Source organism: Vicia villosa, linkage group LG5 (genome assembly GCF_029867415.1).
Source record: "Vicia villosa cultivar HV-30 ecotype Madison, WI linkage group LG5, Vvil1.0, whole genome shotgun sequence".
In the NCBI taxonomy this organism is placed as follows: domain Eukaryota; kingdom Viridiplantae; phylum Streptophyta; class Magnoliopsida; order Fabales; family Fabaceae; genus Vicia; species Vicia villosa.
The window spans coordinates 144,796,011-144,813,299 of record NC_081184.1 but is presented as its reverse complement, the minus strand read 5'-3'; the positions used below and the strand labels follow the sequence as shown (position 1 = coordinate 144,813,299).

Here is a 17,289-nt window from a genome sequence, read left to right as displayed (position 1 = left end):
ATTGATGGATTAAATGACAAGCAAATCGTTGATACAATACATAGAATAATTATGTATTCAACTGTTTGTAAACAGCACAGAAATTCTGACAGCGATATTTCCTCCTTCATATCAACTGGATTTGTTGGTCAATTAAGAGGCTGGTGGGATCATTATCTCACTGAAAGTCAAAAAAAGATATTCTTCACCATAAGAAATTAGTTAAGTCCGAAACTCCTGGAATCGGAGCAAGTGGCATTGCCACCACAGGTATTGCCACCACAGGTGAAGAAGACGCGGTTTATATACTGTGTCTCTCTATCCTTCAATATTTTGTTGGAACCAATGTCCCTATTGGAGAAAAACTTCAAACTCTACTTCAAACTCTAAGATGTCCTTCTCTTACACATTTTAGATGGTATAAAGATACATTTTTGTCTAGAGTTTACCAATTAAAAACCCCTAATTCTATTCATTGGACAGCTAAATTTATTGATGGCTTACCCCATTTCTTTTCTGAAAAGGTTAGAAATTTTGTAAGAAGTAAAAATGATGGGATAAATATTAATTACCATGATCTTACTTATGGTCAAATTATTAGCACTTGTGTTAATGAAGGATTAACCTTATGTAATGATATTAAGCTTAGAAATCAACTTAAGAAACAGAAACTTTCTGAAAAAGACCAAATGGGTGAATTCTGTGATCAATTTGCCTTTGATCTTAGAAAATCTTCAAAGAATAAGAAAAGGAAAGGAAAAATACTCAGAAATAAACCAATGTTGGACATTATGCAAACCAATGTTGGACTAAAAAAGCTCTCAATGAAATTGAGGATGAACAATTACGCTCTCAACTTGAGAAAGTTTGTTTAATTAAGTCTCAATCAGAGACTAATTCTTCTAATGAAGATATTGACATGATCTATGAATCATCATCAGATTATTCCTCTGATAATTCTGACAATAATAATTGTCAATGTATTCAAATTGATTACTGGAAGTCTATTGTTGACATGAATGGTCTTAATGTTCTTACTACAAAACAAGATGAAGCCATAAAGGCTATTGAGTCTATCTCTAATAATAAGCTTAAAAGAAAAATGCTTGAACTTTTAATTCAAGAAAATTCTAAAAAGGAATCTCCTATTATTATTGAAGCCCCTTACCAATTAAGTGAGATTTTATCCAGATTCCAACAATCCAATATTCGTGAAACTCCTGTTTCCCTCTCTGATTTACATAGAGAAATTAATCTTTTGAAATCTAAAATTACTCAGATAAAAAATGATAATAAAAAATTGTCTCAAAGGGTCTCCTTACTTGAAACAGGTAACCTTAAAATTGAAGAAATATCTTCTACTAGCAGTCCTTCTACTAATGATAGGTTTCTTACTCTTATTGATAGAGTAATTTCGCAAAAAATGGTTTGTTAAAATAACTTTAGTTATTAATAGAACATTTATTTTAGAAAATGAAGTTGCCCTTATTGATAGTGGCGCTGACCTTAATTGTCTTCAAGAAGGAATTGTTCTTACCAAGTATTATACCAAAACCACTCAAACCCTTGCTCAGGCTAGTGGTGACAAATTAACGGTTAATTATAAATTACCTAATACATATGTTTGTAATCAAGATATTTGTTTACCTACCCATTTTATCTTAGTCAAAAATATGACTCATAGAGTTATTCTTGGAACTCCTTTTTTAAATAGCATCATGCCTTTAATTAATGTTGACACTAAAGGCATCACTACCATGATTAATGGTAAAACGGTCACTTTTGAATTTATTACTGACCCTCATATTAAAATGTTTAATGAAGTTAAAAGTATTCTTTTAAATAAAGAAAAACAATTAAGTTTTCTTAGAGAAGAAATTAGTTTATTAAATATTCATGAACAACTTAATAAAAATGAGATAAAAGAACAAATCAAATTGATTGAGCAACAGTTTAAAAATGAAGTGTGTAATGATTTACCAAATGCTTTTTGGGATAGAAAGAAACATGTTATTTCTTTACCTTATCTTGATGACTTTAATGAAAGTCAAATTCCCACCAAAGTTAGGCCAGCTCAAATGAACCATGAGTATTTGGAGCTATGCAAAAAAGAGATAGAATCTCTTTTAGAGAAAAAATTAATAAGAAAATCCAAGTCTCCTTGGAGTTGCACAGCTTTTTATGTCAATAATACTGCTGAAAAAGAGCGTGGGATCCCTAGACTTGTTATTAATTACAAGCCTCTTAATAAGGTGTTAAGATGGATTAGGTATCCTATTCCTAATAAAAAAGACCTTTTAGATAGATTAAACAATGCTTTAATCTTCTCTAAGTTTGATATGAAATCTGGTTATTGGCAAATTCAGATTAATGAATCTGATAAGTATAAAACAGCCTTTACTGTACCCTTTGGACATTATGAATGGAATATCCTTCCGTTTGGCCTTAAAAATGCCCCTTCTGAATTTCAAAATATTATGAATGATATTTTTAATCCTTATACAGAATTTATAATTGTTTATATCGATGATGTTTTAGTTTTTTCTAAAACTATAGATCAACATATTAAACATTTGAAAATATTTAAAGGATTAATTAAACATAATGGATTAGTTATATTTGTGCCTAAAATGAAATTTTTTCAAACAAAGGTTAGATTTTTAAGTCATGAAATTGACCAAGGAACAATAATTTCTATACAAAGAAGTATTGAATTTGCTTCAAAATTCCCCAATATTATTACAGATAAAAAACAATTACAAAGATTTCTTGGTAGTCTTAATTATATAGCAGATTATTATGAAAATCTTGCTAAAGATACTGCCATATTACATGCTAGGCTTAGAAAAAATCTTGGCCCTTGGACTAATGAACATTCTCAAGCAGTCCAAAGAATTAAAAATAAAGTTAAATGTTTGCCTTGTTTATCTCTTGCTAATCCTAAGTATTTCAAAATTGTTGAAACTGATGCTTCAGACTTAGGTTATGGAGGAATCCTTAAACAGGTTATACCTGAAACATCAAAAGAAGTTTTAGTTAGATTTACTTCTGGAAAATGGAATCCTACTCAATCTAAATATTCTACTATCAAGAAAGAAATGCTTTCTATTATAAAATGTATTTCAAAATTTCAAAATGATCTTCTTAATAAGAAATTCTTATTAAAAATTGATTGCAGCTCAGCTAAATCAATTATTGAAAAAGATGTTAAAAATCTTGTTGCTAAGCAAATTTTTGCTAGCTGGCAATCTCAATTATCTACATTTGAATTTGATATTCAACACATTAAAGGTGAAAATAATTCACTTGTTGACTACCTAACTCGTGAATTTTTGCAGGGAAAAAATGATGACCCCATATAGGGGAAGAGGCCGCGGCTATGGCCGTGGTGGAAGAGGGAGTAACAATATGTTACCCCAACCCGAATCAAACATTCCTCTAATAGGTGATTGGACTACAGTTTACAAAGGGAGAAAAATGCAGCAATTACCTGCATCTTCATCAAAAAAAGAAAGATATTGCTTCCTCCTCTAATAAAAATACATCCTACAAGGAAGTTGCGGTTAATAACCCATCTCAAGAACAACTGGATTATTTTGAAAATCCAGTAACTAAAAAAATCATGTATGTTGATGAGGAAGATATTAAGATAAATCCAAATGATGGATGGTCTATCAAAACGAGATACCTCGAATCACGAGGATATCCAGGTCTTCATGGAAAATCTAGGCCTCACCTAGAAATTCTTTTGACTGTTACCGAATCGGTAACAATTACTCACCACTACCAAAACAATAATCCTGAAAGTTTTATAAACTTCAGTAAATGCCACCTTAATAAAATCTTGTTACCAAGAGAATGGGGTCTCAACCCAAATGGTGAAAAAGCAATAAGAATTGCTGAAGGAAAGTATATTTACTTTAATTATTGGGACTATGTCCAAGCTTTTACTCAAGCTTTTTATTATCAAAATCCTAAGAATAAGCATTATTGGTTCTTCTCTATTAATCCTGAAATGATTAATAGACCCATACCAAATTGGTTTTACGAATGTTGGACTAAATTTGGTCCGTCTTTGGAAATTTTACCCAAAGAATTACTTGATTTGTACAATCCCTGGTGTGATAATAGTCCACTTATCATAAATATTTTATCTGATAATTTAATCACAGGACAATGTCCATTTTTGTTCTTTGTAAAATTTCATATTCCTTGGATATGGAGATGGTCTATCACCATATCTCAAGACAAATTCAACATTCCCATTTTAGAAAGAAATTTCTTCTATAAATGGTGGAACAAGATGAGTTCTGAAGAAATCCAGAATAAAATTATTCTGATTCAAGCAGCTATAGCTGAAGATAAAAATAATAAAATCAAAGAACAAAGTTCCCAACAAATATCTATGGGAAATTTGAAGAACTTCTTCCAGAGAAAATATCCAAATGAAACGAAAGAAGAAATTATGGTTAGAACCTTGGATTATATGAATAATCAATTCTTCTCCACCTTTCCAACCAACAGGCCCGTCTCAAAGAATTAGGAGGCCCTGTTCTAAATTTTTTTTAAAAAATTCTTGATAAAAAAATTTAAAGAATTCCTACATCACATTAACTACATTCAAGTTTTCAACAAAAAATTGTAATTTTTATCAAGAGGTTTTGCTTGAAATCAAGTTAACTGACTAATTTTTTTATGCTTCTCATATTCAGAATAAAATTTTGGGTTAATAGTCATTTGTCCCCTGCAATAGTAGCGATATTCGGTTTACCCCCCTTTTAAAAAAAAATTTGTTTTACTCCCCTATAATATTAAATTTGTAAGTCTTTTGCCCCCTAAGAGGGAAAATTACCCCCCTGTAAAATATATTTTTTTTGATTTTACTCCCTGGTTTTTACACGTTTAGGGGGTACCCAAATATTACAGGGGGGTAAAACAAAAGTTTTTTTAAAAGGGAGTAAACCGAATATCGCTACTATTGCAGGGGGGCAAATGACTATTAACCCTAAAATTTTCTACTCTTAAGAAACAATTTAAGAGGTGTAGATGAAGAATGAAAAGAAGAAACAAAATTAAAACCAAAAAACTTGCAGCATTGAAATTTGAACTAGATAGACAGCGTTAAATTTGAACCAATAAATATAACATTAAAAATAAACCGATAAATATGATTAAGAAATAGTTACCAATTAACATATAAAATTAAAAATTAAAAATAAAACAGAAGGAAATAATAATTAAAATATAAACTTATAAAATATAAAAAATTATTATAATGTATACTATACACTTGAATTTTGAAATAAAAACGTCTATGCAAAATAATAGAAATATATAATTAAAAAATATACAAGATCTATATTTCATAGAAGCACTATTATATTTTAGCGAAATCGTGCAATCCATCTTAAATATTTAAAATTTAAAATATATTAATATATTAAGTTTAAATAAGGTGTGATATATTAATTAATTAATGAGAAGAAAATAATTAAAATATTAAATTAAAATTGTGAGAAAAAAATTATTACAATTCAGAATCTCTATACATATATGTATAAAAGAATTAATTATATAATCCTTACTAATTAAAAACCCTTTAAAATAATTGATAGAAAAGAAAAAACAGGTGTATATACTTTTGGTGATTGACTGAATTCGTCAGGTAACTTTGTTACCTACAACTGTTTAAACTTTGTTCATTTTTTTTATTTGTAACTAGAACGACATTATAAGAATATGGAGGCCCTTGTAATTGTAGAGGCCCTGTGCAGTGGACCAGACTGCACAGGTGGATGACCGGCCTTGCCAACCAAGACATCAAAAGATGAAAGTTCATCTATGAAGACTAGCTCTTATATGGGATCTATGGATTCCAGCAATTTTGATTGCTTAGCAGGAGAAGCCCAAGCAGAGGACCCTACTACTGAAGATTTTTGGGATGCAATGATTCAATCTATGGCCCAAAAGGCAAAAGACAAGGCAAAGAGATAATAGAATCTCGAGACAAAGAGAAATGGACAAGAGAGAATCTTATCTTGTCTACCATTTCAAAAACCAATAAATAATTCCAAAGCTAGGAATCTTATCTTTTGGGAAAAAACATTGCAAAAGACAAAAGCAAAGATAAGAAAGAATCTTATCTTGAAAGAAGGCCCATGCAAGCATCTTTTCTTGGACCATGCAAGCATCATTTCTTGAATAATGAAAGAATATTTTCTGCTTTTTGTAAGAAAGTTTGTTTTTTGTGAATTATTATTGTGTCGATGGGGCCCAGTGTGTACCCGACATTAATAATTCATCTGTGTTTGTTGTAACCGGCTGTCATAGGTAGATTTTACCGGTTTAAATAGTAAGCTTTTGTATCCCTATAACTGTTTATACTTTTGGTGATTGGCTGAATTTGTCAGGTAACTTTGTTACCTACAACTGTATAAACTTTGTTCATTTTTTTTAGGGTTAAATGACTTTCACCCCCCTGCAATAGTAGCGAGATTTGATTTACCCCCCTTTTAAAAAAAAAATTGTTTTACCCCCCTGTAATATTTGGGCACCCTCCTAAACGTGTAAAAACGGGGGTGGTAAATCAAAAAAATATATTTTACAGGGGGGTATTTTTCCCTCTTAGGGGGCAAAAGACTTACAATTTTAATATGATAGGGGGGTAAAACAATTTTTTTTTTCAAAGGGGGGTAAATCAAATATCGCTACTATTGCAGGGGGGTGAAAGCCATTTAACCCTTTTTTTTATTTGTAACTAGAACGACATTATAAGAATATGGAGGCCCTTGTAATTTTAGAGGCCCTGTGCAGTGGACCAGACTGCACAGGTGGATGACCGGCCTTGCCAACCAAGACATCAAAAGATGAAAGTTCATCTATGAAGACTAGCTCTTCTATGGGATCTATGGATTCCAGCAATTTTGATTGCTTAGCAGGAGAAGCCCAAGCAGAGGACCCTACTGCTGAAGATTTTTGGGATGCAATGATTCAATCTATGGCCCAAAAGGCAAAAGACAAGGCAACGAGATAATAGAATCTCGAGACAAAGAGAAATGGACAAGAGAGAGTCTTATCTTGTCTACCATTTTGAAAAACCAATAAATAATTCCAAAGCTAAGAATCTTATCTTTTGGGAAAAAAACATTGCAAAAGACAAAAGCAAAGATAAGAAAGAATCTTATCTTGAAAGAAGGCCCATGCAAGCATCTTTTCTTGGACCATGCAAGCATCGTTTCTTGAATAATGAAATAATATTTTCTGCTTTGTGTAAGAAAGTTTGTTTTTTGTGAATTATTATTGTGTCGATGGGGCCCAGTGTGTACCCGACATTAATAATTCATCTATGTTTGTTGTAACCGGCTATCATAGGTAGCTTTTACCGGTTTAAATAGTAAGCTTTTGTATCCCTATAAAAAGGGGATTTCTTTTCTTTTGTAAGCACGCAATTTTCAATAATATAACAAAGTTTTTATATACTCTGTCTTTTATCTACCAAAAAAGAGAAAAAAAATTCGATCCAGCTTCCGCTGTAATACACTTCTGGTGTATATATATATATATATATATATATATATATATATATATATATATATATATATATATTGCAGTCATTCATATATATTATAAAATAGTTAAACAGTCCTCTGAATTCATCTATAGAAAAGTTTGATTGATCATTTTGCTTTCATTTTTGCTTAACAGAGCATCAATAATCATAATACATGCATCATACTATCATAGTAGTTGTTATTAAAGAAAATATTTTATTAAAGAATAATGGAAGTGAAATGCAAAAAGAATCATCCATAGTTGAACCTGCACCCAGGAAATCAGACCACAACATCATAATAAACTCAAAATATGTGAGATAGAAAATAGTAAAGATCTTCAAATTTACTTTTCTTAGTATTAAACTAAATCAAGGTCTTGACCTATAAGTTGATTTTGAAAAGATACTACTCATGAAGGATCGAGACCGAAAACACGACACTGACACGTCGACACTGAAAAAAATAAGTTCTTCAACTTAAAAGCTGATTCCAGTTCATAAGTGATTGTTAAAGCAAAAAACTACATAAAAAAAATGAAAATTCAGTATGTTAACTGTTTCTCCAAATGTCAGTAGTAGAAACTTCAACTTTTCCATATACTTATCCAAACAGATTTGGGAAGAAAACAAACAATAAAATCATAAATAAAGAGAAAACAAACACTCACCATGGACAATGAAACCCTAACCGTCAGATCTGTCTAGTCTGGTATAAAACCTTAATTGTGTACATTATTTGCTAGTTTTATCCAATATTCATTTTTATGGTAAAAAAGAGAGCAAGAAACTGAAGTTTTGTATACAATATTTGAGAAAAACTTGGTACTGTAACAAAAAAACATTCTTGGAAGTTTTGCATACAGATGTTTAAACAATAGGAATTACATGAACATGATCAAATATTGAGTTAACCACAATCTGGATTTTACATTTGTCTCATCATCTTTACGGTTCAACAACAGATATTTGTGCAAGAACTACCAAGTCGTATACATGTTTCTACCAAATCTTGCATGTGACTTGAAATGTTTTTCAAAGTAATAGAAGAGATAGTAGCTGAGTTGCTCTTGGAGGTACAATTTCTCTCTAACAATATTTGTTCCTAAGTGAAGATAAGCACTGAACTTTGTACGCACAATTTGAAACAAGTTACACAATATGAAACAAGTTACTGCTTCGATTATTAAAGTGGAGTTCTATTTTGCAAGAAAATCATAACTTGCTAAGCAAGGTTGTCCCAATGAAGGAATCCACCATGTCCCCTTGCATTTGTGAATGTGTAAGTGGCACCTGAAACTGTTCAATGAAATACTCAAATGTCATCACATTGAAAAGATATAAAATCTAGCCAATCTTTTCATGAAAATCTATAAAAAAAGATATATACCTTCATAGCCTTCTAGAACTGGATCTTCTGATAGCAGAAGTGGTGTGTCTAGGTCAATAAACCTACAGAAGAGTTTGCAATATTGAAATGATTTAGTAAAATAGAAAATGAACACTACATAACAAAAACAATATAAACCAGCAAAAACTAAGAAGAAAAGCTCAAACTTTCCAAATGCAATAATTATAGTACTTACTTAAAGTATCCAAGGCCAGCAGCAAGATGACCAGCAAATCCCATAGCAAGTCTTGTCTCAACCATACCACCAATCATCAAATCCAAACCTGCTGAACTTGCTTTTTCAATCATATCCATTGCACCTATAACTCCAACTTTAGCAAGCTTAATGTTAATCACATCAACAATATTCCCTTCAACTATTCTATAAACATCAACTAAACTTCTGCAACTCTCATCAGCTGCAACAGATACTCCGTATTTTTCTCTTGCTATGTTACTCACATATCCAAGACCATCCCAATCATCTCTGTGAACTGGTTGCTCAAATAGAATAGGGGTCAACCCCATTTCTGTAATAATACAAAACAAACTAAGTTTCTAACTGATGGCAAACATAATGCAATAAAAGTGCACGCGTGCATTTTCTAGTCCGACAGCAACATTCATTTGGATCATATATGAAGGATGAAGAGGAAAATAATTCAATACTGTGTAGGTTAAGGTTTTAACCATGTAATTTCTCGAGAACTTCCACTGCTTCGTCAGAGTTATACCCTTCGTTAGCATCGAGAATAAACTGACAGTCAGGGTGAGCAACACGTATGGCTTGAAGCACTTCTATATCTGCATTCAGATTCTTTCCCACTTTCAGCTTTAAAGTCTTGAATCCTTGTTTATAGTACTTAGAAGCCAATTCAGCTGCTTCAGCTGAAGAAACAATTGGGATCTGCATATATAATAACTTGACTTATTATAAAAATATTATATTCTTCATAATAAGCATTTGTCAAAAATTATATAAGATCTTAACTGTTATATCAGTGGTTATGGTATTTGAAGCACCACCAAAAAGCCTCCACAAAGGTACACGAATACTACTTGCAACAGCGTCGATTACTGCCATCTCTACTCCAGCCCTAACCTTCAATGTTGAAACACATAGATTGAAACTTGAAAGTGAAATTTCCATTAAAAAAATCATATTCCCAAACAGAAGAACTAACAAATGATGAGAATTAGAATAACAAAAAAACAGAAGCACTAGTATGATCAAAGATCACTCACTGAAGCAAATTGATGTCCTGGAAGAATCTCACCAATTTTCCCCAACATAGAACCCAATGTTAATGCAGGACATTTCAGTAAGAAAGCACAAGCTTCAGAAGCTTTAACCATAGCTGTGTTTTGATCCTCAGCAGTAACAAAGGGCAAAATTGGTGCTTCACCCCACCCAACAGCACCGTTACTCAATTCAACTCTAATAGCAACGTTCTCTACTTTCTCCAACTTTGAAGAAGCAATTGTAAAAGGTGAAATCAAGGGCACATTCAGTGGCCTATTATCTGCTCTATGAACATCAACAGTGAAAGTTTCTAACAAAGTTTTGAAACCATAGGCAATTGGTTTTGGTTTTACAGCTGATGCAGCAGAAGTAGCCATGATTGTGGAAAAAGATGCAAACTTTTTGGTGAAAGTGGTTGAATTGGAGTGGTAGGTGAAATGGGTTGGTGAAGAACATAGCAGGAAACTGTGTGATAGTGATGATTTCATTTGCAATTTCAAATTCAACCCTGTTGAAGAATCCATTGAAACTTTGTGTAGCTTTGTGATTGAGTTGTGAATTTTGATCACTGTGAAGAAATATATGTTAATAACAAACAACTTTCATTTTTAATTCCTTTTATCTATAGTGAGAATATTCTTTATATATTGAATCAAAACAAAAACAATGTTTTGCTTCAAAACCTTCTATGCTCTATGTTTGTTTCATTTTTTCTATGTACGATGATGACAAATTTGTATTTTTAGAATATTATATTTTAACTTTAGCATAGTTTTAAAGAAAATATCATTTTCGTATGAAAATGTATTATTTTTAACTTTAACATAAAGTCATGGGATTGGCCGGTTTTCATCTCAATAATTCACATCATAGGCTAAAATTGTATATGATATTATCAGTACTTTATTGGGGTAGTATTTTCATGATGTGCAATAAAACTATAAAAAATGAGAGATTTCAATGTACTATAGCTGAATTATTGAGTAAAGAATAAATGGTGGTCACTTAAAAGATTCTTCCATAAACCTTTCGTACAAGTTTTGTAATAAGATAAATCATAATTAGACTAATATGCTATTCAATGGAACAAGGATTTGGAACATTTGCAGTTGTTCATTTAAGATCAAATTAAACTTGAATGTTTGAAAATTTTGAATGGAGAAAATCTGATTTCTTTCCAAGGATGAGTGATAAAGATCCAAGAAGAAAATCCTATTTAGATAATTTTTCATTTGAATGAGTCTGGCTTTCTATTTATTTGACTCATGTAGACTAGCTTCATCTTTGTGGTATGAGATCTTTAAATGATTGGATATTGGCAGGTGGCTCTTCTTAGTGATTATAGGAATTTTTTTGAACTTTTTCACTTTGTAGGTGGTAGGTCGAAGAGTAATAATGGTAGATTATGTCAGGATTTGACATGCAATTGTATGGATTCTTTGTAGGGCTGGACAACAAGCCGGGTTGGACGGTTTCGAACCCAAAAGCCCCACCCAATCCAACTCGCAGTTTAGATATATAAGCTTATTTCTGTCCATTTTTTTAGTTGGTTTGACCGGGTCGTGTTAGCACGGGTTGCAGGTTAATACGCACGATTTAACCAAGTTACACATTTTGAACCCAATAATAATACGCCAAAATTTCTTGCATCACAAAACTAGCAATAGCAATTGATTTTCACCAATGCTGCATATCCATCTGCCCAAGAAATCAGTATATAAACTCTTGCCATTTCATAAATATACGTATTGCATTTTTCAGCATGCATTGCCTCAGAAAAATCTCTCAATTTCTTTGACAATTCTTTTAACACGTGACAGTTTTGTTGCAACACTCCCTGAAGCACTGTGAGCTTTCCTCCTGTCTTCCTTTCTTTTCTTAGCAATTGCCATAGCTCGCATCAATGCAGCAGCTTTGTATACTGGTATTGGTAAGTGCTTATGCCTTGAGATACGGTTAACGTCAGGAAGGTGTCCGTAGTGTTTCATTATCGCCGTGATATTCATGCTTCTTCTTTTCTCTCGGGAGAACCTGGCATCATCATAAACAGGTGATTTTCAGGGAATGAAGGGAAGATATATATGTGTGCATGTGAGTCAAGGACGGAATCAACTTACTACTCCGAGTTGTTCAGATGCTTTGGCCTTCCAAAGCCTGAGGTTAGTATCGTCACTTCCCGAAATCGCGTAACTTCCATCACCACTGAACTTGACACAGAATACTCTTTGCATTACAATTACGGCAAATATTTAAAGAAAACCCATTATTACACGGCAGAAACGTGATCTTTATGAACATATTTCACTACTAGAAATACTCTGTTTTCCTGCGGATTTTCCTGCAATTTTTTGTCCCCAACTAAAACTATTCGGCAGGAAGTTCCGCAGGTAAATCCGCAGGAAGTAATCCACAGGTAAAAGGAACATAAATTCGCAGCTAATATGTGTCCAAATTAGAAAAAATTAATAAAATTTAATATATAATTGATTAATTGAGACTACATCTTTATTCTCCATTATTATGCATTTATTCACAGTGAAATAATTAACTGACATACAAATGTTACCAAATCGGCTACAGCATTACCAATTTATTCTCCATGCTATTTATCTTTTTCTCTATATCTTTAACAAACAGTTCAGATGGGACTTATCGTGCATTTTGCACCTCAACAAGAAATGGCCTGCCTGGGCCCAGCATTCGAACCTAGAAGAATAATTACATATCAGATAAGTTTATCCACCAATAAACTTATAAAATAAATCAAAACCATGAGTTTTTGGTACATCAATATCTTCTCTTCGGGCAGCATGAAACTTGAAACTATCATCTTGGCATACTGGGAGGATCCACCAATTATTTCCTACAATGCAAGTATACATTACTGTCATCTTCCACAGTCAAAAGTCAACTTTTAAAGGAAGTGAGTATCTTCCGACAACAGAAGATGAGAGATCATGTCCACCACTACCATGAGAACTTACTCTTCCTGTTTGTTTAATGCCCACTAGAACCCTCCCTATTGGTAGCACTAGCACCACTGTCTGATGAACTGTGTCTCCAGCTACCAAAGAACGCAGTGCTCCACGATCTATTCGATGAAGTTGTTCTCAATTTCACTGAGCTAAAACTTTCTTCTCTCACAATCTTCAATGGATGCATGAATCAACAATTTAAGTATTTAAAATATCAGTATTCGTATTTTCTTCGTATAATTCCCCTTGGCCCAATACTCTAGCCCACTCCCCATCTTTTCTTCTATTATATGTGTGTAAAAGGCCCAATAGGAATCAAATCACAATAAAGAGAAGGAAATACATAAATAGATCTAAACTGGCATTTACCTTTTTCCATCAATTATGACTGAAGGTCGAATAACTATCGGTGGCACAGTAATGTCTGTTATTATGAGCTTCTCTGGTTTTTCCATATAAAGTAGGTCGCAGTCCTACAACAAAGGGTAACAAGTTTGTTTAGCTTGAGGGAAAAATAAACCTCTGCAGTCTTAAAACAACAATCGTTTTAAACAAGTAATGGACCCTGAGAGGGTCAAGAACTCGAGAAGTCAAGTCATTGCATTCCCTATAATTGTTTACATCAGAAAGAGCTGATTAGCCACAAGTTACATTAAGTAAATTACATTTCATCTTAGTAAAAACACTATATCAGCCATCCTCTGAATTTGTTTGATGCTATGAGAAACCATGATCAGTGTCATACCTTTGTTCTTGTTCAACTTCATCAAAGCATCTTCTATGTTTTCTGTCGATATCGGATCTAATGCACTAGTAGGTTCATCCAACAGCAAAACCTTCCAAATTAACAACACAAAAATATTAAATAATCAAACAAACATTAGTATTTGGATTCATCCTAGTTGAAATATACCTCAGGTGAGTTAGCTAGAGTACTTGCAAGTGCAACTCTTTGAGCCTGACCTACAGAGAGGTCAGTGCCAGATTTATCCATGAAAGAAGCATCCAAATCCGCCATTGTCAGCAACTTCTCCACCTCATTGTCTGTCAGCAACTTCTCCACCTCATTGTCTACAAGTTTTACTCCGCCTAAATAGTATATATGACATTAGTACTTTGCATAATTTTTGTTAGCTGTTACTTAGACAGAACACCAACACCTTCCAAATTGTTTCTAAAACGAGACATATTGAATTATTCAAAATGAAGTATCTCGTGCATATCTTACATTAGTTTTCATTGACATAAGTGTGATATGTATTGAATAATATTTCACATATTTTATGAAATTTTCACAACTCTAATTAACACCAGGAGTCCCACCAGCTTAAGATATACATATATATGCTTGATCTTGAGCTGTATCGACGTGCTCTTTCTTATCTTAAAATCTATGTGCAGTATGGTGGGACATGTATTTATGTGGCTGTTATGGTAGATACAAATCAATGAAGCATACAACCATTTGAAGATGACAATGAAACAAGCATTTAATATGCATTTCTGAACAGATAGATCGCAAAATTCTAATCAAAAGCTATAGTTGAGAGCAATAGTTTTGTTGTGTCCATCTTTATGCAACTTTTGAAAGTGACTTTATAGATTCATGGAACATCAACTAGCCAAGTTGACAAACTGATTGAATCACCTCTTTGTGTGGTTAGTATCATGCAACAATTATTATTTTAAGTAACAAATTTTTATTTTTTCTATTTTAATTCTCTGATTATAATAAATATATAAGTTTTACCAGGAAGAAAAAGCTGAAGCACGACTTCAAAAACACCATAAACAGCAATAATTTCACGACGCTACCAATGTTAAATAACACCAATGCGGTCGAACAGAATTCGTAACCTACTGACAGAAATAGTAGTATATAAAAAAATCAACTGATTTGTGCAAAAGATTTAAAGATCGAAAATCCTCTTCAATATCTACAATTCAAACAAAACAAACATACAACATAAATAATAAAGACCATCACCACACCAAAAAATATCACAAATAATTACAATTATTAAATCAAGCCATAGCCCCAATAAAGACCACCACCACCATAACATGCAAAACTCAGCTTACTGTTATTAAATTAGGTGATAACTGTGTATGGTGCAGTTGGGTGGGGATGTTTTGAAATGGGATTTGGCAGAAAAGATGGTTAGAATTCAATATCTTTTAGCATTGTCATTGGCAATACTAGTTTCTCTCTTGTATTCCACAACCACTACTTTATCTCAGTTATCACCTGCTAATGCTTAGAGTCAATGATAAGTGGAGAAAACCAACCTTATATAAAATATATAAAGTCACCTTATATAAAATATATAAAGTTAGTGACATTGTGCACCTTCTTATAGGAGATCACATAGCATATGTTTCACTCATTTTATTTCTTTTATACTAAATTATAATGACCTAATCTATTTGCTCAATTATGTAAGCTTACACTAACGCGGACGGTTACTAGCAGAGCAACAGAAACAGTGCTGAATTGATTAGTTTTTTAGAATTCAGAATGGCTACCACATGTCCACATGTCTATCCAATTAATTATTCTTTTTTTCAACATTCAGGTTGACAGAAAATTAGATACATTGCTATTACTATGATGCCAAACCAGGTGATAGGCATGCCAAGTGATCAGATTCTAATAACAACTACCAAATACACACCATTTGTAAGTAACTACCAGAATAAAATGTTGAGAACACTTGCCGGAGGTAAACCAGGAAAGGTGGAACTGAATGTTGTGAGTTACGGTGGAAGTGTGAACATATCAACAGGAGAAGTGAACACTACAATCCACAAATATTGGTTCAAAGTTCATAACAACCATTATTACTTATTATCCACAAATATTAGTTAATACTATAAATCTTATCTTTTAATGAGAAACTGATGAGTAGAATTGAACTGATCAGGATGATCAAAGTTGTAGTCTTGTACTCTTTTAAATTTTTCCTCAGTCAAGTTATGATAAAAGGAAACTTGAAAATATTGGGGAAGCCGTCAGGAAACTTGCTGAAGTTTCAATTTCATAAAGCATTTCAGTGAAAACCATTAAACAAACTATACTCAAAAGCACCAACAAGCTAAAAATACAGAACCAATGTACCATAGCTCAATCTCAGGTACCAAGGTTATTATTCATAATGTAGTAGTATCTTAAATCTTAAACTAAACAGTTTATTTGGAGCTTATAGCACAAGTGTTTATCAAAATAAGCACTTATAAACAAACACTTATATATAAAAACAGTTTCATATTTATCTCTTGTTACATAAATAGTTTATACACAAACACTTATAACATATCACTACTTCCAAACAGGGCCTAACTCTACTATAATGTGGTACAAGAGCTTACTTAAATTGCTTATCCAAACAGGGTCTAACTCTTGAAAGTTATGAAATTGAAAATTTTTATATTTTGTTGAAGGCATCTTCTTCACGCTCATCGCACCAATTTGTTGTGAATTCAATGCCAAAAACAAAGTATAAAACAAGGAAAGAATAAAGAACAAGGAAGAAGAAGGACACAAGAATTGGTTATAACTGCTATTCTTTTACTCTCTCTTAGAAAACAAGATTACAAGTTTACAAGAATAACAAATAACCATCTCACCCTAAATTAGGATTTGCAGTATGCAATGATGAGAGACTAGTATGCTATTTATAATAAAACCTAACATGTTAACTAATGAGCTTTTTCCACAAGGTTCATTACACAAACTAACTTAATAAACAAGCTAACTTAACAAATTAGGGTTTAAACACTAAAACCTAATTTAACATGCTAACAACCCTAGCATCTTCGACACCAGCATGTGAACAACCTTCGACTTCATGCTTAATCCTGTCGAACCAAGAAGCTACCCTTCGACCATACTAAAGTTCGATCCAATATCTCACATCAAGCTGGGAAGAAATTTTAAAAATGAAAAGATTACCTCTTAAGGTTTTCCGGGTTTCTCGTCATTAATCTGGTCGGTAAAATTTCAACACTAATCGGAGCAAACCTCCGCTTCATCGGTAAGTCTTGAACCTTCTTTATTCATTCCATGTCATTGATCATGTATGTGGTGTTTTCCTTAAATTATGCCACTGTTTTGAAATAGCTTAATTAGAAAAACACTTTAATTCAACACAAA

At 32.4% G+C, this 17,289-nt stretch overlaps 2 protein-coding genes and 1 long non-coding RNA gene across 3 annotated transcripts; 1 reads left to right on the top strand and 2 right to left on the bottom strand.

Moving 5' to 3' along the window:
* Window positions 1–8,412: 8,412 nt before the first annotated feature.
* LOC131602950 (L-Ala-D/L-amino acid epimerase) lies at window positions 8,413–10,836 on the bottom strand. The gene is made up of 6 exons (XM_058875178.1): window positions 10,164–10,836; window positions 9,910–10,020; window positions 9,609–9,825; window positions 9,115–9,448; window positions 8,919–8,980; window positions 8,413–8,827 (listed from the first exon to the last, which is right to left on the bottom strand). Exons 1-6 carry the CDS (start codon window positions 10,683–10,685, stop codon window positions 8,754–8,756), a joined length of 1,320 nt encoding a protein of 439 aa, XP_058731161.1. The 5' UTR covers window positions 10,686–10,836; the 3' UTR covers window positions 8,413–8,753.
* Window positions 10,837–12,185: 1,349 nt separating this feature from the next.
* Window positions 12,186–16,099, top strand: LOC131602952 (uncharacterized). Its single transcript, XR_009284190.1, has 4 exons — window positions 12,186–12,320; window positions 12,537–12,574; window positions 12,799–14,795; window positions 15,713–16,099. It is a non-coding gene; the product is annotated as an uncharacterized LOC131602952 (long non-coding RNA).
* Window positions 13,173–17,070, bottom strand: LOC131602951 (ABC transporter I family member 17-like). The gene is made up of 5 exons (XM_058875180.1): window positions 16,506–17,070; window positions 14,050–14,225; window positions 13,882–13,972; window positions 13,506–13,609; window positions 13,173–13,308 (listed from the first exon to the last, which is right to left on the bottom strand). The coding sequence occupies exons 1-4, from the start codon at window positions 16,594–16,596 to the stop codon at window positions 13,515–13,517; spliced, it is 453 nt and encodes a 150-aa protein (XP_058731163.1). The 5' UTR covers window positions 16,597–17,070; the 3' UTR covers window positions 13,173–13,308; window positions 13,506–13,514.
* Window positions 17,071–17,289: the final 219 nt, after the last annotated feature.

What these genes read in the sequence shown, in the direction of transcription:
- LOC131602950 (XM_058875178.1), bottom strand. Translation starts at nt 10,685, where the DNA reads ATGGATTCTTCAACAGGGTTGAATTTGAAATTGCAAATGAAATCATCA. An exon ending in CAGGACATCAATTTGCTTCA is followed by an intron (nt 10,021 to 10,163) that starts GTGAGTGATCTT and finishes TCAACATTGAAG; the next exon opens with GTTAGGGCTGGAGTAGAGAT. An exon ending in CCATAACCACTGATATAACA is followed by an intron (nt 9,826 to 9,909) that starts GTTAAGATCTTA and finishes TTATATATGCAG; the next exon opens with ATCCCAATTGTTTCTTCAGC.
- LOC131602951 (XM_058875180.1), bottom strand. Translation starts at nt 16,596, where the DNA reads ATGAGCGTGAAGAAGATGCCTTCAACAAAATATAAAAATTTTCAATTT. An exon ending in TGTTTGGATAAGCAATTTAA is followed by an intron (nt 14,226 to 16,505) that starts GTAAGCTCTTGT and finishes TATACTATTTAG; the next exon opens with GCGGAGTAAAACTTGTAGAC. An exon ending in CTCTAGCTAACTCACCTGAG is followed by an intron (nt 13,973 to 14,049) that starts GTATATTTCAAC and finishes TTAATTTGGAAG; the next exon opens with GTTTTGCTGTTGGATGAACC.